Below are 19,182 nucleotides of genomic sequence, written 5' to 3' on the forward strand. Positions count from 1 at the left end.
GTCATCTTTTACTTTCAGGTGCCATTCCACGAAAGGACATGGTGGAAGGTGGGTGCTGAGAGAGATCCTTGTATCGCATGTAGCCGAGCCTTCGAAGGTGAGAGACTCGCGAGAAGACGAAGCGACACACGAGAGATCAGGTTGCCGTTTACGCCGGAGCATGGCGGAGTATCTCGATTCCGAGGCGGACGTGAGCGAGGTAAGTCTTTTTCTCTCCGTTTTTTTCTCGCCTCGCCGCGCGGCGCGGCGCGGCGCGGAGATTCTCTACGCGGAGAATCTCGTGCGCTTACGACGAGGCATCCGCCGAGCCGTACGGCGCACCACCGTACGCACGATGCTGAACGTATGCGGATGCGTTGCAGGGCGAGGAGGAGTTGGACCAGAATGAGAAGAAGAAGCTGAGGAAGTTGAAGGCGGTGGAGGAGAGCGACGACGAGGAGGAAGGTAAGGAAGGTCATGGCGCAAGCCTTTCGCGGCTTTTTACGCGCGTGTGACACGCTCGGCGCGGACGCCGATTCGCCGATTGACGGCAGATCGCTGCAGGGAGTCGATTGCGTATCTTAAAACAAGGTGAAAATTTTACAAGAGCGAGCAAATTCGCTGGAACATTTTAATTTCATTAACTTAATATCTAGTGAAATTGTTCACCTTTGTAAATTTTGCCAATTTTTTAAGAACCGAATAAGCATTATTTCGTAATACAGTTTTTTTTTTACTACGTTTTATCCAGAAGATATTGCTTCCCTTTAGTTTATCTTAGCCACAGACAAAATAGATATAGCTACAGATAAAAGTAATCATCTTACTTTTTATTTACTGATCTCGAAATATTTTGTTTCATCTTTTCTTCCTCTTTTTGTTATCTTGGACTACATTCCAAAACGCTGCTTTTGAGAAAAATTTTATTAAAGAGCTATAGTTTACGTTAAATATGCTATAGCTTTTTAGTAAAATTTTCTTCGAAAGCAACGTTTTGGAATGTAGCCTTGGTCTATGTATACTTTTATTTTTCTGCTTTTTTTTTAATTTATTGTTTTTAATAAGAAATTTTTACCAATCTATTTAGAATATTTTTTATTACTTAATAGCAAGATTAATTTAGACTTTTATTCATGTTTAAATTTTTAGTTTATACGTACAAAGATGTTCATAAAAATAAGATGGGAATTGAGCTGTTAGACAACAAAAATTAAAAGATTTAAAAATTTATATTAGAAAATTGAAAGATCTTAATTTCTTATTTTTATAATTTTTTTATCTGCTTTATATTTCTGTCCTAATTTTGCAATAATGAATGTATAGTAATGTACTCCAGTACATTTTAGAACATTTGTAAGATTTCGTTCACATAACGATTAAGCAGCATTTGAATGTGATTGTTTGCATTCAAATATAAGAACTAATCATATTTGACTGTTAGCTTAGAGAACAATTATAATATTGGGGTGCATTCAGGAATTCTCGGTATAACATTTTATCCTTGTTATTCACTGAATGTGAAACAAGGATGATATCTACACCTGGGTGAGGTTTCTGAACGCAGCTTTGAATGCACTTGCGATGTTGAATGCACTAGTGTACATACAGGGTGTTACATATTAAGCAGTATGACGGCAGTATTGCGCGGCAGACTTTGCCCCTTTGTGGGGACAGACACGCGGCTCAGTAATACTAAAAATTTAAAAAGTACTAAACTAAATACTCATTATTTACTAAGCTGCGCCTATCCCTGCAAGTCTACCATGCAATTTATTATACTGTCTAATATATTATGTAATATTCTGTACATGAACATATTTTTCGCCATAAGTTCTTACAGTGTTTTAAGAGGCTCATTAGCATTGGTATTATTATTATCAATTTAATTTAATTTGTGATAGTACTCCAGCTTCAGTTTAGAAATTGTTTCAAGACCGGCAAAAAATTAGTGCGCATCTTGCGTGAACTGGAAATTGTAAAATTCACGCAAATATATTATTTGCACCAAGATCTGCTTCGATCAAACAAGGCTTTTTTCACTTATTTGCGTTATTTATGTATCTATTGATTTTCACTTATTGCATATTTTTTATCTTTAAATGTATATCTAATTAATTAGATTTGCTTCCGATACATTATATCTAATTTAATTGACTTTTTAAAATTGTGATTTATTTATATACTTATGTTATTTGTACGCATGTTGTATACATATGTGCAGCATTGACATAATATATTTTATAGATGATGAGGATCAGTTGCGTGAGGAACTGAAAGATTTGATAGACGACAATCCTATAGAGGAAAGCGAAGGTGAAGACAGTGACGGTTCTACTCATCATAAAAAGCGTAAGAAGAGCGATGACGAAGATTTTGATGATCGCTTGGAAGATGAAGATTACGATCTGATTGAAGAAAATTTAGGCGTTAAGCTTCAAAGAGTATGTATTGACCTTCTATGTATTGGATTGTCCTTAAAAATAAGAAAAGCTTATTAAACGATACTAAATATTTTACTTTGCGTTACAGAAACGTTTTAAACGTCTTCGAAGGATCCAAGATGAGGAGTCAGAGGAAGAACAAGAAAAGGAAGCAGATGAGGAACGGGACGCTATTGCCAATGAATTGTTTGAAGGTTCCGGAGATGTAAGTCACGTAGATAATGTCAGATTCAACATTGAGTGTGGAAAAGTATTAAGAAATTTACATAGCACATTGATTTGCAATATTAGATCGTGCAATTTGCACTTTGTTGCTTCTTGTTGAATTCTTATTTTGTGTACATAAATGTATTTAAGAATACAAACACGTGTTTACACATGTATACATATATACGTATATCATGTTTGTATTTGTTAAACACACGCATACTTATGTTAGGAAAGGGATATTATTACGGTATGTAATATATGTAATGCTTGTACAATGTTTGTGCGATTTGCAAAGGTGTAGTATCTTTATTTGTTTCTTCGTAATTGCTCTTAGGAGGACGAAAGACGAAGTGAACGAAGTCATAGGCCGGAGGCGGAAACCTTCGAGGAAGGCAGTGACGAAGGAGAATACACTGACGCGGATGATTTCATTGTCGACGATGATGGTAGACCTATCGCGGAGAAGAGAAAGAAGAAGAAGCCAATATTTTCTGATGCGTACGTTAATGATATTTAATGTTTTCTTTAATATCTATTGGTGTCTTCAAAGCTTGAAGTTTACAATGAGACTTCAGATTTTATAAAATTGACCAATTACAATTTATTATTTTCCTTACGCCGTTTAAGATTTATTTGCCTAATGACATAAGTAAAATTTATGGTCGATGTTTATGATAGATATAATGAGAATTTAGATAATAAAAGCATATCTTTTTCTATGTATAGGGCGTTGCAAGAAGCACAAGATATTTTCGGCGTTGATTTTGATTATGACGAATTTGGTAAATACGGCGAGGAGGATTATGAGGAGGAAGAGGAAGAAGAAGAGGATGAATACATGGATGAGGACATTGATGCTGAACGGCCGCGACGACCGAAGAAGCAGCTGAAGAAAAAGACCACGAGAAAGAGTATCTTTGAGATTTACGAGCCCAGCGAATTGAAACGCGGTCATTTTACCGATATGGATAATGAGGTACGATATAATATATTATATGATATATTATATAATATATTATATGATATATTATATAATATATTATATAATATATTATATGAACGCTAATTGTTAAAGCAATTTATCAGCGACATTAGATAAGTGTAACAATATTTTTTATTATTGAATTTGAGTACGTTTAATTTTTTTACATTATGCATAGTCTTTGAAAATAATACAGTAGAGAAAATTGCAATAGTATTATATTAGTATTACAATATAAAATTTTATATTATAATTTATATTACAATATAAAATGTTGTCTACATCGAAATGCGTAACATAAAAGCTAATAATTAAATTTGAATAATGATACAGAAATTTTTTGATCATATATTTTTTGATTTATCATAAAATGCAGAAATAAACAAATGCGGTAAAAAAATATTTAATAATTGACTACACGATTTTCTAAATTACTATTTGTGATCTGACTTTAAATTGCAGATACGTAACACAGATATACCAGAAAGAATGCAACTGAGATCTGTACCGGTCATACCAGTTCCGGAAGGTTCTGATGAGTTGGACCTTGAAGCAGAATGGATCTACAAGCAGGCATTTTGCAAGCCTACAGTTTCTATTCAGGATGCTCACTTGAATGCTGAGGCTAAGGAACGGGCACGAAAAGGACCGCAGACTATCGGCAAAATTAAGAAAGCCTTGGACTTCATGCGCAATCAACACTTTGAAGTTCCTTTCATATCCTTCTACAGGAAGGAATACGTACTGCCCGAGCTGAACATTAATGACCTGTGGAAGGTTTATAAGTTCGATGCGAAATGGTGCCAGTTAAGCCAGCGGAAGGAGAATCTGCTCAAGCTGTTCGAGAAGATGCGTAACTATCAACTGGATGAAGTCATGAAGAATCCGGACGCGCCGCTACCGGACAACGTGCGAGTGATCAAGGACGACGACATTGAGCGACTGAAAAACGTGCAGACGAGTGAAGAGCTCAATGACGTCTATAATCATTTCATGCTGTATTACAGCCACGAGATCCCGGCGATGCAGGAATCCGTGCGCCAGAAGGAGAGGCAAGCGCGACGCGAGGAGAGAATCCTGCGACGCAGGCAACAGATCGCTGAGGCAGAAGAAAACGGAGAGGATCCACCGGAAGAGGAAGAAATAATAGAGGAAGAAGAACCTGAGGACACGCTAAAGCAAGCCGTTAGAAGCGGCCCGTACTCGATCTGTCGGAAGGCCGGTCTGGACAGTCTGGCGAAGAAGTTCGGCCTAACACCCGAGCACTACGCTGAGAATCTTCGTGACAATTATCAGCGTCACGAGGTGGATCAGGAGCCGACCGAACCGACGACAATCGCGATCGAGTACTGCAGCTCGCGATTCAAGACCATGGAGGAAGTGTTGAAGGCCGCTCAGCTGATGGTGGCAATCCAATTGGCGCGCGAGCCGCTCGTCCGCAAATGCGTGCGCGAGATGTACATGGAACGCGCCAAGATATCCGTGAAGCCGACGAAGAAGGGCATCAAAGAGATCGACGAGAATCATCCGATCTACACAATGAAATACTTGAAGGACAAGCCGGTGCGCGATCTCGTGGGCGTTCAGTTCCTGAATCTGATGATCGCCGAGGAGGACAAGCTCATCACGATCACCCTCAGTGACACGATCGAGGGCAACACCACCAGCAATTACGTCGACGAGATGAAGCAGCTCTATTGCCGCGACGAGTTCAGCAAACTCGTGCAAGACTGGAATGCCCTGCGCGTAGGCAGCGTCGAAATCGCGCTCAATCGCATGGTGATACCGCATCTGAAGAAGGAGCTGCGCACGAATCTGATCGCCGAGGCGAAGGAGTGCGTGATGCGCGCGTGCTGCCGTAAGATGTACAACTGGATCAAGGTCGCGCCGTACAGCTGCGAGTTCCCGGAGGAGGAGGACGAGGAATGGGACACCAGTAAAGGCCTGCGTGTCATGGGCCTGGCTTACGTGCCCGATTATTCTCAGGCAGCGTTCACCTGTCTGATCGCGGCCGACGGCGAATGTACGGATTACCTGCGCCTGCCGCATCTGATGAAGCGCAAGAACAGTTACCGCGAGGACGAGAAGACTATGAAGGAGGCCGATCTGCTGGCGCTCAAGAACTTCATAGCCACGAAGAAGCCGCATGTAGTCGTGGTGGCCGGCGAGTCCCGAGAGGCAATGATGATCGCCGCCGACATCAAAGAATGCATCACTCATCTGACGGAGGAGGAGCAATTTCCCAGCATTCAGGTGGAGATATGCGATAACGAGCTCGCGAAGATCTACTCCAATAGTAACAAGGGTAACTCGGAGTTTCGGGACTACCCGGAACTGCTACGCCAAGCTATCTCGCTGGCGAGAAGGATACAGGATCCGCTGGTGGAGTTCTCGCAATTATGCACGGCCGACGAAGAGATTCTCTGCCTCAGGTACCACAACTTGCAGGATCAGTTGCCCAAGGAAGAACTGCTGGAGAATTTATATCTGGAGTTCGTCAATCGCGTGAACGAGGTTGGCGTAGATGTGAATAAGGCTGTCCAACAGGCATACTGCGGCAACCTTGTTCAATTTGTTTGCGGTCTCGGCCCGCGAAAGGGTCAGGCGTTGATCAAGATGCTGAAGCAGACAAATCAGCGGTTGGAGAACAGGACGCAGTTGGTTACCGCGTGTCACATGGGGCCGAAGGTGTTCATCAATTGCGCCGGCTTCATCAAAATCGACACCAACAGCCTGGGCGACAGTACCGAGGCGTACGTGGAGGTGCTCGACGGTTCGCGCGTACATCCCGAGACTTACGAATGGGCCAGGAAGATGGCAGTCGACGCTCTGGAGTACGACGACGAGGACGCCAATCCCGCTGGCGCTTTGGAGGAGATACTCGAGTCGCCTGAGCGCCTCAAGGACTTGGATCTCGACGCTTTCGCGGAAGAACTCGAGCGGCAGGGTTTCGGCAACAAGTGCGTCACTCTCTACGATATCAGGGCCGAGTTGAACAGCCGGTACAAGGATCTTCGTGTGCTATATCAGTCGCCGAGCGCGGAGAAGTTATTCGACGTTTTGACGAAGGAGACACCCGAGACCTTCTACGTCGGCAAGCTAGTGTTGGCCACCGTGGTCGGCATCAGTCATCGAAAACCGCAGGGCGATCAGCTCGATCAGGCGAATCCGGTGCGAAACGAAGAGACCGGTCTATGGCAGTGTCCGTTCTGCCTGAAGAACGATTTTCCCGAGTTGTCGGAGGTGTGGAATCACTTCGACGCTGGCGCTTGTCCGGGCAAGGCTACCGGCGTAAGATTGCGACTGGACAATGGCATCTCCGGCTATATTCACATCAAGAACCTGTCGGATCGGCACGTCGCGAATCCCTGCGAGAGAGTCGGTATGGGGCAGATCATTCATTGCCGGATTATCAAAATCGAGGTAGACCGATTCAGCGTCGAATGTACCAGCAAGAGCAGCGATCTCGCTGATAAGAATCACGAATGGAGGTGAGCAGATCACATAGTTATAAAACATAAATAATCTAGTTAAATAATTTCTACATAGATCTATCTTCTTTAAAATTGTGCGAATAGAAAGTTTGACAGAAATATAACAAAAAATCATATTTCTCTAGTTTGAAATATATAGATATCATGATTTTTTAAATATAATATTCTGTAAATTATGTGTGCATCATAAATATAAATCATATTTGCAGGCCGCAACGGGATCCGTTTTATGACACCGAGACCGAGCAGAGGGACATAAAGGTAGAAGAGGACGCGAAGAAGGCGAAACAGCGGCAGATCTACGTGAAACGCGTGATCGTCCATCCGTCCTTCCACAATATCAGCTTCGCCGAGACTGTGAAACTGATGCAGACAATGAAGCAGGGCGAAGCAATAGTGAGACCGAGCAGCAAAGGCGCCGATCACTTGACAGTCACGTGGAAGGTCACCGATGACATTCTCCAGCACATCGATGTTCGCGAGGAGGGCAAGGAGAACGCTTTTTCATTGGGACAGAGCCTGTGGATCGGCAACGAGGAGTTCGAGGATCTGGACGAGATCATCGCTCGACATGTAAATCCCATGGCCGCTTACGCCTCCGAATTGCTCGACTTCAAGTACTACAAGCCCGGTGTGGAGGGGATCAAAGACAAAGCGGAGGAGATACTGAAGGATCAGAAGAAGGAGAATCCTGGTGGAATTCCTTATATCATGTCGGCAGCTAAGGTAAGTAAACGCATAGTTTAATAATTTTCAACTTAACGTCCAGTACGCGTAGCACGGTAGAGGTTTCTCGAAAATCTTTTTCATTTCTGATTGAAAAACAATTTCATTTTTGTTTCTTCTTTCGTAGACTTATCCTGGAAAGTTTCTACTCTCGTATCTGCCGCGTACCCGTTGCCGCCACGAATACGTCACAGTGACATCCGAGGGCTTTAGATTTCGAGCGCAGATGTTCGGTAGGGTGAGCGACCTGTTGCGCTGGTTCAAGGAACACTTTAGGGATCCCGTCCCTGGACAATCCACTCCTAGTACACCGCGCGGCGCGATGACCTCGAGGACACCTTACACTACTACGCCAGGAACAGTCAGTGGTAAGTCCTATCTATATCATCATTGCAAATCATTGTCAGTCACCGGCATTCTTATGCGAATAACTCCTAGAATCATAATACAGAGATCAAAATGCATATATATTTTATTAGAAAAAAAAAATATTTCAAAATAAAATTATTCTACACATTCTATCGTTATCAATCAGCTCTAATTTATTTTTCGTTCGTCGAAATGAAACAAAACGTACAAAAATGAGTACATGAATTTTAATATAAATTAAATGAAGTGCACAAATATTTGCGGACTGTAATGTATTGATTGTTATTTTGATATTTCAGGAATGAATCAAGAAGCAATACAGCGAGTTGCACAAAACCTTCCGCATCACATGTTGCACTCGCTATCGCAAGTGGCGAATCAAACGCCGCATCACTATCCGCCGCACACTCCGGGAGCGGCTAGTGCTACCGGCTACGGCGGAGTGCACACGTATCCCAACACGCCGTACACGCCGTCTGGCCAAACTCCGTTTATGACTCCGTATCAGACGCCGCATCATACGCCGCATCACGGCCAGCCCACTCCCAGATACGGTCAACAAACTCCTAGCCATCATCAAGGACCCTTCGTACACCCGCCGCCACCCTCGATGACGCCCGGCCATCATAGGTCCGCTCAATCGCACAGACCTACACCACCCCTGTCCACTCCTTCCGGCGATCCCATGGATTGGAAGAAGACCGGCGATCCCACGGACTGGAAGAAGGCCGCCGAAGCGTGGGCACGTTTGAAAAGCGGTCCTCGAGTATCGTAAGTATAATAATAAATAAATAAACGATCACACTCAATTTTTCATTTAAACATATTAAACGATCATTCAATTATCAAACATTTTTTATATCTTATGTGAGATGTTCTTCATTCGATTATCGTTAATGGTTAAATGTGCTTTCAGCGGATCGACGCCCAGGTACGAAGAGTCCAGAAAAACTCCGCGTAACTACGACGACCCAATCGGTAGAACGACGCCCTCCGGAAGGAGCAGGCCCTCCTCCACGCGTACTCCATCGTATAAATCTCCGCGAGGTACTCCACACACGAATTCTAGTCCACGGAGTATGTCTCTCAGCGGAGATGGTACTCCTCTCTACGATGAGAGCTAACGGGATTGTGCATAGCTGATAATATTTATTAGTTACGTCATATCATGCTATGTATGAGATAGTAAGAGTACGTGTGGCCCCTCGACGACGGGTAATTTGTCTCACCCCGAAATATCGTTGATTGCTCGCGTCAAACCGATCATTGGTCGTTGCAGGATATGCAACACGCGTAGCGAGTTCTTCCACTTTCTTGCATGCCGCGAGGTTCCGTTCGCGAATCAAGAGAGCGTCGATTGGCTATTGTAAACTACGGTGTTGTACTGTAATTTATTTATTTTGTAATTTCGCGATTTTTTCCTATGTACATAATAAAATTTACGAAAACTTTAACGAAGACCCCTCTCACGAGCACGCTCTGCAATCTTCTTGATTCATTTTCCCGTACATGGCATCAATGAGAAAAATAATTTGTAAAAAGTAAAACTAGTTTACTGGAATTATTTCAATATTACAATACAATAATTTTCAAAGTTTATTTTTTTTCATCAGTTACAATAAAGATATTACAAGACTAGAGTCAACTTAGAATAATATACTTAATCAATATCTTTTTACGGGCACGTTACTAATAGCATAGAGTTGAAAAGAGATTGTAACTGAATTTTGCTCAAAGATATATTTTATACTTTTCATTGGTGCCGTTATGCTTGTAACATAGAGAACTGATTGATCTAATTACTTATCGTACCAGCAGCGGTACATCTCTTGAGTGCTGCATGGTTTACAGATTTCTATAAGTTTTATACATAAATACCTGGACTGCTATCTTAGAAAGATGAAAGTAAGCCAAATGATCTTGGGAAAGACAGTGACAATTTTTCAGGAATTTTCATCATTAACGTTACTTTATAGAAAATATATGAATTCACGAAATAATTGAAAATTTTTCCCCCAAACTGATTCGTAATTGTAATATATTAGCGATCTAGGTATTCTATAGAAATCTGCATTATGTATATATATATATTCAAGTAGCGTTTATATAGAAAATATCTGCAGAATAATTAAATTAAGATTCACTGTCGCTGTGTATACTTGAAATTACTAAATAGCTTGCATCTGATTAATGCCTTATTTAGTAAATTTCTTTGTAAAAGCGGAAACAAAGATGATTATCTTTCGTATTTGTATCGACTATGGTTTTTATTTAAATATGCACCAATGAATTATGTATGTTTCTTATATGACTTTACTTATATAGAACAGACGCATTTCATACAATTTATATAATTGTTAAATGATAACATTAAACTTAAAAGCAATATGTTTAAGTGTTATATCTTTTACAATTCCTTGTGGCTTTTTATTTCTCCTCCGTTTTAAAAATATTCCCATCTTTTTAATATAATATATATATATGGTATATAATATGCAACGTGTTGTCTTTTTTCAATAATTTTTTTATAAATATATTTTATTCAAAATTAATGGCACTTCTATATTGTCTTGTTATAAATGAACGAAAATTGTGAATTTTATGATTCATTACATTCTTGTGTAGACAAAGAAGTTATCGAGATAGGAGAATGTTATACAATCTATTCTCAATAAACTTTACAAAAATAGAACAGCACATTCAGCATTCACAAGACAATATATAATTATACGATGAGAAATATATAGAAAAATATTCTTTTAAAATACAACTTTCACGTATTTATTATTGATATAAAAAATAATGTTTATACGAGATTACTGTTCGAGATTATATAGACGATACTTCGTTTTCTGATAGGAAATCTTCTGATTGCGGAATACCTTGATAATAAGTATATGTCATCTTTTGTTTTTCGGATCTCTTCGTTGGTGAATAATAGTTTGTGTAATGCCTGTGAATAAATAAAATAAATCACAATATAAATAGTGCATCGCTCAAGTAAAAAAAATATATTGAAGGATATAGAAATTACCTGGATTTGGTTGGGTCCTTACGTCTATTTGAAGCTGTTTCTACTTTTTGCCGATTCCTTAATGTCATGGTATAGTGTGATTCTGGATTTGCATTTTTGTTTGTCTGAGAATTGCGCACACGCTGCATAAAAAAAATATAATGTATAGTTTTTTGCTTGAAAACATGAAAAGCAAAATGACATTTTCCTTTCGATCAATGTTACCTTTCGCGGAGATGCTTTTTGCTCTTCTTCGTTGGAACTGGACGAGAACATCAATTTTTGTACTAGTTGTCGTTTCCTACCGACGGATTTTCGAAATTTCTTCGAATTATCGGCTTTCCTTGCATTGCTAGCAGTTTTCACATTAGGTGATTTTTTGGGAGATCGCGAATTTTCGATAACGATCGTCTAAATTAAAAGAATGTGTATAATTAACTTTACATTTTTTATTAATAAATTTATATTTAGCGGAAATATTATATTACTTACTTGATTCATATTTGTACTAGGAGTCTTATTTTCTGGTAACGGTGTTTGCTTATTTATATCTTGCTTCTTTGATGTGTTCTTGGAATTCACTTTCTGTTTCTTTTTTTTTCAGCGTTTTACAGTTTTACACAAAAAAAAAAAAAATATATAAATATACAATTGTGACAAATGTTAAACAGCCAATATAAATATTTTTGTAATTATAATAAATTTTACCATAGTATTCTTTTCTCTTGAGTTATCAGTCAGTGTAAGTAATAATGATTTCTGTGAATTTCCCGGACTGTAGACTGGATTGTTATCTTTCAAAGTTATACGTTCACCTATAAAAATTAAGATTTTTAATTATTTGTCTTTCGCAAAAAAAATCAATTTAATCTCTCTTTTCATATCTTTATTATTAATTTATTTATTTACCTGTCCAGTATGATAGTGGAGGTAAGATACGACGGCCTCTTGAACTAATAGGTGCATTCAGCGAGTCCATTGTCGCATCATGAGATTTCTCCTCTTGAATTTCTTGAATATTACCTAGAAAACGAAAATAATTGCAACATACGATATCTTAATATATTTATTAAAAGTAAAACATATTTCGAGAAACTTACCGTGCTGCAACGTTTTCCAAATCAGACAAAATTGCTCGATCCTCGCAGGACATCCGTTACGAAATTGTTGCACAAGCTCCTTGGGAATAACTAAATACAACGAAGCGATACTGTTAATTGACAAATATTTCAACGTACAATTATTACTGGATTTCGGATACTTTACTGTGCTTGTTATCATTTAAATCTCCACGAAGCTCGTAGAGTTCGTGATTCGCCGTTTCGATTAGCGTCGCTGATAATCGCTTCAGCACAACGTCCGTCGTAAACTTCCTGTGCACAACGTGGCCAGCATCGCTGTACGTAGAAAAAGAATTTTATAAATATCGTCTAATTATTAATTATATTATACATGTAATCGTTTTGATTATTTAGTCATATTATCTAAAAGAACTTACTTGAATAATTTTCCTTGAAAAGCTAAACCCAACTGGGATTTCGATTTCGCGTAATGTACTACTTTTGGCACCCACGCGGTCAGCACTTTGGGATTTTTCTCAACTTCAGGCTTACTGCTTTTAGGTTGCTTAGTTGTTGGATTCGTCGTCGAATTAACAGGCTTTATATCATCCGTTTCGTTTTTGTTATTTATTATCGGACAAACCTCTCTCTTATTGTCAACTGTTGTCTTCGAGTGAGAATCACTAACCGCAAGTTTTTTTGTAGCGATTGACGTCTTCGACGTGGACTTTTTTTTGTCAGTCTCCTCCAACGCCGGCCGAATATTTACGTCCTGCTTATCTTTATTCTTCGCGATCATCTGGGGATCTTGCAATTGTCTTGCTCTACTTATTCTCAACTTCAAATTTACCGGCATCGAACTGATTATAGTGGGTTTGGATTTCTTCACCGCAACCTCGCCTCTCGTCTGTTCGGTAAACTTTTTTTTCACCTGCGGAGAGGCGCAGGGCTTCTCGGAAAAGTTGCTATCATTTTCGCTAATTGTCACAATATCTTGGTCCACCTTGGCCCGTGGTGCCATCATATTTTCGCCGGTCCGCGCACTCGAGCTTACGGTTACAACGTCGATATCGGAATTGGTGATGTAGTCAACGTCCGCAACGAACTGCGAGGGTGCGTTCTCCTGAATCCTATGCGGAATCTTCTGTTCCTTTATAAAAACATTCAAGTTGACTCTTTGCGCCTCGGAGGCATCAAACAGCTTTCCATTTTGTACATGCGTCGCAGACGCATTCTTGTCTTTCCCGTACACGTCAAAATGATTCCTTTGTACTTCTCGGTGACTGGAAAAGATCATGTTTTGCGATGTCTTGTGTTCCCGCGCGTTGTTCATCGTTTCCACTTCGTCTTCCGTGATACTGATGCAGGATTCACCGGAAAGCGTATTTTTCTTGGTGTTGACGACTGGATTTGTCACATAAACGGGCTCAATTTCATCCGCGTCGTACGACAGTTCTGTCGCGTGCTTCTGAGCGTCCGGATGTATCTTCTTCCTCACTTTACGCTTGTATATCTTTCTGAACGTTTCTCTAGTCTTTAAAACTCGTTCGATCGATATTTTGGGTATACCCGCGTAAGTCTCGCTCTCCGATTCATCTGAATTCCTGTCGTGTTCCGCTGAATTCGATAGCTGGACGGCATTGGAATCGTTTCTTATGCTTCCGTATCCCAGATCGGTGGAGTGTCCAATTGTGTAGCTTTTCAATTCTGTCAGTTTGTTTCCGAGCTCATTAGTGTTTGCAGGGTTGTCGTCGTACGCTAAACGTTGTTGTCTAATATTCGCTGGATTCGACAGCTGGACAGCATCGGAATCGTTTCTTATGCTTCCGTATCCCAGATCGGTGGAGTGTCCAATTGTGTAGCTTTTCAATTCTGTCAGTTTGTTTCCGAGCTCATTAGTGTTTGCAGGGTTGTCGTCGTACGCTAAACGTTGTTGTCTAATATTCGTTGGATTCGACAGCTGGACAGCATCGGAATCGTTTCTTATGCTTCCGGATCCCAGATCGGTGGAGTGCTCAATTGCGTAGCTTTTCAATTTCGTCAGTTTGTTTCCGAGCTCATTAGTGTTCGCAGGATTGTCGTTGTAACCTAAATATTGTTGCGACATCGTTTCCGATTTGGACGTCTCGTGACTCGTGAAAACCACCGAATCGTTATCGCATTCCGATCCCGTTCTGTAAGACACCACGTAATCCAAACAATCAAACATCTCAATAATTTTGTTGATGTACTTCGGAGAACAATTCTTGTCTGCCAAATTGTTAATAATGGTATTCAGCTTATCCTCCTGAAGAATATCCCTATAATTATATAATTCATCCACTTTTCTGATGGATTGATTGGTGGAACTGCACGGTGAATTTATATTCGATTTGACATTTTGCTTATCCTCATCAGGCAGCAATCTTATATTTTTTGTTTGCACAACAGGAATTACATCTCTCTCAGAATTGGAAACAAAATGCTTTATAAACGAAGTCTTTTTCTCATAATTTTGAATAGAACTACGAGTGGAGTGATTAAATTTTTCCTTCTTTTCAGATGTATTATTCAGATTTTCAGTCTTACTGTTATTTAAATTACAAGATCTCGTCGCAGAAACAGTTTTCTTATTTTTCACGCATGTATAAGTCAAATCTGTCAATTCGCTCTTTAAATCGTCATCACTGTCCGTAATAGGGGTGGGCCAACGAAACGTTACTGGGCATCCTTGATTGACATACGTCCTCCATATTTGATAAACATTCTCCCAATCGTCAGGAAAGCCATTATAAAATTTCCCGCGAATATAATCCGGTAATCCTGTAAGATATACAAGTCATTAATTTGTAAACTATGAAATTTTAGCAAATATCTATACAAATTATTACCATTTCTTTCGTCAACAATATTTCCTTGCAAAATATATTTGTGCTTGTACTTGGATTCAACACATGTTGCAGAGTATCTTCTTATAACTGGCTTGCTGCGTGCGATCTTTCCACTGTTCGCAAAGAAAATAAATATTTAAAAAGATGCCAATGTGATATTTTTATTTATTTTTTTACTCACCATTCTAATGTTCCTTTAATTATCAATTCGTATTGGTCGTTCAATGTAACTCTCCATTTCGAAAACACTCGGTCAATCTTTTGAAAATTATTGACCGGAATCGTCGAGGTGGCAAAAGTATTCAAGTACTCTTTGCCAGTGTGTGTATTAGTAGGTATCCAGCCAGGGGCGCTTTTCAAGGAAACTGTGTTTGCTGTGACGGAAGACTGCATAGGTCTGTCGAACGGGAACGACGCCACGTTCTCGCAATTCGACGACGTACGGACTCTGCCCTGTGGTTCCCTGAAAGCGCGATAAACCGTACTCGCCGACGGCGGTGGCATAACAAGCCGATCGACGTGGTTATCCGGCTGGACACGGTACTGCTTGACACTGGACGTAGTCATCGCCTCCTGCCTAGTATTGTGGCACTTCTTCTGCAACAGTATGGTCCTCAGATTATTGCTGGAAGCCAAGACCTCGCTCCTGATCGTAGAGACTTGCAGCGACGGCGGAGAGCTGGAATCCAAAGTGTCCACATTGATGCTGGAGATGCTGGGCCAGGCTGTCACGGTCGAAGCTCTCCCGTCGTGCGGAGAGCTCCTGCTGTTGCGCCTGTGCTGGTTCAGCACAGCCAGCTTCAAGGAGCGTTGCAGCCTCCTGTACCGCTCGTCTACTTGCAGATCCCCAAATGTGATCTGTAGCAAGGTTTCGAAATATAATTCGTAGGCTCGCGGTTATACAATTAGCAGCAATTATACAATTAATCTCCGGACTGACAACAGAAGTGTCCTTCAAACTTTCGTCGCCATCGACATGTACACATACCTCATAACGGTTGGCCATCAGAGAGCATTTAATTCTCAGAGGTTATGTTTTCCGTTTGTAACACAAATTTGCGCGTCAAACTTAAATTTTCACTCCGAAAAGCTAAAAGTAGTAGAAAAAAGTTGTGATAGAGATGATAGTGACAATAACACGAGCGTTAGTTCGTGACATTCCTGCGTCTCTCTCTCTCTTCGAAAAATTCAAGACCGCCAACTGCCGCCAACCAAGGAATATCTTTAAATTCAAACGTTCTGTCTTCCATTTGCCTTTATGAGAGAGAGAGAGAGAGAGAGAGAGAGAGAGAGAGAGAGATAGCAATAATTCTTAATTACATAATCTCTAATTATGAAAAAATTTGTAATTATATGAATACAACATAAATTGTAATATAATTAATAAAAATAGACTTAAAAAAAGCAAAGTTGGTTTTTTAATAAACGTGTGAGAAATTCTTGTATCTATATCTATATCGATGGAGATTAATAATTATAGTAGATATTTATGTAATTTTCTTTTAGTTACAAAAGTTTTAATTTCAAATAAATAATATCGAGTTGATAATGTGTATTTAATCGACAATGTTGATAAATGTCTGATATAGCCCTGACTCGAACCACATCCATTCTCTCTGTCTATGATTTTATCGGCAGTGTCAGCAAATGGTTGTGCTACGTAGTTCCCCTTCAAAGGTGGATGTGATCGGCGGTAGTGTACGGGGGAGTTTAAAGTCACTAGATATAATCTAGTGACTTTAGGGGAGTTCGCCCCCGAAAAACGCCGGGACGGAAACAGGCAATAAGGTTGGCAACGTTCAAACAGACGCGACTCCAAAGCTGAAATAAAAAATAATAATAATAATCGCTCAAAGTTCAATTAGAAAATCTTTCGATCGAACGGTCCGTCAATTATATAATCGAAATCGCAAATTGTGGGATCACCCATACATCGAAATATGAAGTGAGCTCCGATTTCTTTTTTTTTTTTTTTCGAAGTGTCAGTGCGGTAGTACGATTGTGTCAGCTGATCCGTGCCGTCATTGAGTCGTGCGACTCGTGCGTCCGATACGCGCGGAGTGCTACTGATAAATACCGGAACATTATCTGAGTTACTACCCGATAATACGTGGAAGGTTCCTCGATGGCGATAACACGGGTATATATCTGACCCCGTCGTTCACCGACACCCGTGATACATGTCGTCGCTTTTTGTAGGTGACAATGTCTGCGATAAACGTGAAGGCGCTCGCCCGTCAGAACGTCCGGAGTTTCTTGAATTCGTTCGACACCGTGCTGACGGACTGCGACGGTGAGTGGCGTGGATCGCGTGCGTACACCGGGGATCGGTACGATGATGATTTCCTTCAGGTCTCTCTTTCAGGCGTGCTATGGATGCACATGACACCCCTGCCGCACGCCGCGGACGTCGTGAACCTGTTCCGCGGTCTCGGCAAGCGGGTCTTCTACGTGACGAACAACAGCACGAAGACGCGCGACGACCTCGTGGAAAAGTGCAGGGCGCTGAAGTTCGAGGCGACCGCGGACGACATCCTGTGCACCGCCCACCTGTCAGCGTGTTATCTGCAAAGTTTAGACTTCCGCAAGAAGGTCTACGTCATCGGTTCCGAAGGTGAAGCTCCGTCCGCCGAATCAACGCGCGTTGTCGTTGTCTGCAAGTAGTACGTCGTGCGATCGTTTATTTATTCTGATGTTCGACTTTTGTGCAGCCATCGCGAAAGAATTGGAGCAGGCTGATATCTCGTATTGCGGAATAGGACCGGACCCAATTAACCCCAATATCCCGTATTCCGTTTTCGAGAAGGACCCCGAGGTGGCAGCGGTCATAGTCGGATTCGACGAGCACTTCAGCTACCCCAAGATGGTGAAAGCAGCTACGTATTTGAACGACGTCAATGTACACTTCATCGGCACCAACACCGACGAGAGATTTCCAGTTTCGAATGACGTCGTGATACCTGGTAAGACATTGAGATAATTTGTGTAGCTGGGGAATGATTGTGTAGCTTGGAATAATGTGAAAATTACAAAAGTGAGCAAATTCACTAAAATATTTTTAATTTTATTAGTCAATATCTAGTGAATTAGTTCATTTTTGTAATTTTCCTCCTCGCTTCAAGATACACAACAAGATTCCCTGTGTACTTAAGACATGCTGTTAATTAAAAATCTGCAACTTTTCTTGACGCAGGTACGGGAAGTCTGGTCAGATGTATAGAAAGTTGCTCGGAGAGGAAAGCAGTGATTATGGGTAAGCCGGACGAGTACATGGCTAAGATGTTGATGGAACGAGCCGACGTCGATCCCCAGCGTACTTTAATGATCGGAGATCGTTGCAACACCGATATTCTCTTTGGGACTCACTGCGGTTTCATGACTCTGTTAGTCTTGACCGGAGTAACCGCTTTGTCGGACGTTGAAAAGTGGAAGCGGTCCGAGCGACAAGAAGAGCGGGATCTAGTACCGAATTACTATATAGACGCGCTTGGCGATTTATTGCCGTACTTAAAAGAATTGGAAACTAAAATGTCGTAAATTCGCAAGGTTTTACCATGAAGACAAAAAGTATGTGCGCTATAACATTTTACTAAAAATATAGTAATAATTTTTTCCAGTATGCTGCAAGTCCGTATACATATGCAATATGTATCTCGTGCACACGTACATGTATATATATTAATGTGTATAGAATAATTTAACACTGATAGAACAGATTTTAATAAATTTTAACTATTTATATTATATATATATATATATATAAATCAATGGATTTTCATCTGTGTATAAATTTAAAAAAAAATTAAACCAAACATTTTGCAGTCCATCTTGGTTTATTTATTTTTTTTTTCGGAAGAAGTAGATGAAGTGCGACTATTGGAGTAAAAAATAAATGGAAAATATTTGGATGTTCCGAAGAGTAAAGGCGGAGGTGTGAAACGAGAAAGTAAATTTTCCAGTTTAAATCTTCCAACCCCATATTTATTTGGCAATGCCTTTTATATGAAAAAGTACACCTTTTTTTTAAAGGGATGATG

The 19,182-nt window shown here is 40.5% G+C and overlaps 3 protein-coding genes across 5 annotated transcripts; 2 read left to right on the top strand and 1 right to left on the bottom strand.

Annotated features, from left to right (window-relative positions):
• Nucleotides 1-21: 21 nt before the first annotated feature.
• On the top strand, nt 22-10,589 carry LOC105456247 (transcription elongation factor SPT6). Of its 2 annotated transcripts, XM_011700153.1 has the most exons (12): nt 22-199; nt 363-444; nt 2,224-2,420; nt 2,509-2,625; nt 2,860-2,877; nt 2,965-3,128; nt 3,357-3,606; nt 4,075-7,103; nt 7,316-7,832; nt 7,960-8,200; nt 8,501-8,972; nt 9,118-10,589. In XM_011700153.1, the coding sequence occupies exons 1-12, from the start codon at nt 161-163 to the stop codon at nt 9,323-9,325; spliced, it is 5,334 nt and encodes a 1,777-aa protein (XP_011698455.1). In that variant the 5' UTR covers nt 22-160; the 3' UTR covers nt 9,326-10,589. The 2 variants fall into 2 exon arrangements, with proteins under 2 accessions (XP_011698455.1, XP_011698456.1); XM_011700154.1 differs by lacking the exon at nt 2,860-2,877.
• On the bottom strand, nt 9,785-16,418 carry LOC105456246. Its single transcript, XM_011700152.1, has 12 exons — nt 16,134-16,418; nt 15,327-16,003; nt 15,146-15,258; nt 12,713-15,077; nt 12,481-12,611; nt 12,315-12,404; nt 12,124-12,237; nt 11,923-12,029; nt 11,707-11,805; nt 11,440-11,625; nt 11,236-11,357; nt 9,785-11,154 (listed from the first exon to the last, which is right to left on the bottom strand). Exons 1-12 carry the CDS (start codon nt 16,149-16,151, stop codon nt 11,031-11,033), a joined length of 4,146 nt encoding a protein of 1,381 aa, XP_011698454.1. The 5' UTR covers nt 16,152-16,418; the 3' UTR covers nt 9,785-11,030.
• Nucleotides 16,419-16,931: 513 nt separating this feature from the next.
• Nucleotides 16,932-18,882, top strand: LOC105456248 (phosphoglycolate phosphatase-like). Of its 2 annotated transcripts, XM_011700155.1 has the most exons (5): nt 16,932-17,285; nt 17,345-17,438; nt 17,511-17,759; nt 17,857-18,108; nt 18,339-18,882. In XM_011700155.1, exons 1-5 carry the CDS (start codon nt 17,271-17,273, stop codon nt 18,680-18,682), a joined length of 954 nt encoding a protein of 317 aa, XP_011698457.1. In that variant the 5' UTR covers nt 16,932-17,270; the 3' UTR covers nt 18,683-18,882. The 2 variants fall into 2 exon arrangements, with proteins under 2 accessions (XP_011698457.1, XP_011698458.1); XM_011700156.1 differs by lacking the exon at nt 16,932-17,285 and having other exon boundaries at nt 17,347-17,438; nt 17,498-17,759.
• Nucleotides 18,883-19,182: the final 300 nt, after the last annotated feature.

The sequence above is a fragment of the Wasmannia auropunctata genome, unplaced genomic scaffold (assembly GCF_000956235.1).
Source record: "Wasmannia auropunctata unplaced genomic scaffold, wasmannia.A_1.0 LD335736.1, whole genome shotgun sequence".
NCBI classification, from domain to species: domain Eukaryota; kingdom Metazoa; phylum Arthropoda; class Insecta; order Hymenoptera; family Formicidae; genus Wasmannia; species Wasmannia auropunctata.

What these genes read in the sequence shown, in the direction of transcription:
- LOC105456247 (XM_011700153.1), top strand. Translation starts at nt 161, where the DNA reads ATGGCGGAGTATCTCGATTCCGAGGCGGACGTGAGCGAG. An exon ending in GAGCGACGACGAGGAGGAAG is followed by an intron (nt 445 to 2,223) that starts GTAAGGAAGGTC and finishes TATATTTTATAG; the next exon opens with ATGATGAGGATCAGTTGCGT. An exon ending in GATAAGAATCACGAATGGAG is followed by an intron (nt 7,104 to 7,315) that starts GTGAGCAGATCA and finishes TCATATTTGCAG; the next exon opens with GCCGCAACGGGATCCGTTTT.
- LOC105456246 (XM_011700152.1), bottom strand. An exon ending in CTAGTACAAATATGAATCAA is followed by an intron (nt 11,626 to 11,706) that starts GTAAGTAATATA and finishes CTTTTAATTTAG; the next exon opens with ACGATCGTTATCGAAAATTC. An exon ending in AAAAAGCATCTCCGCGAAAG is followed by an intron (nt 11,358 to 11,439) that starts GTAACATTGATC and finishes TTTTTTATGCAG; the next exon opens with CGTGTGCGCAATTCTCAGAC.
- LOC105456248 (XM_011700155.1), top strand. An exon ending in CTACGTCATCGGTTCCGAAG is followed by an intron (nt 17,760 to 17,856) that starts GTGAAGCTCCGT and finishes ACTTTTGTGCAG; the next exon opens with CCATCGCGAAAGAATTGGAG. An exon ending in GAATGACGTCGTGATACCTG is followed by an intron (nt 18,109 to 18,338) that starts GTAAGACATTGA and finishes TTCTTGACGCAG; the next exon opens with GTACGGGAAGTCTGGTCAGA.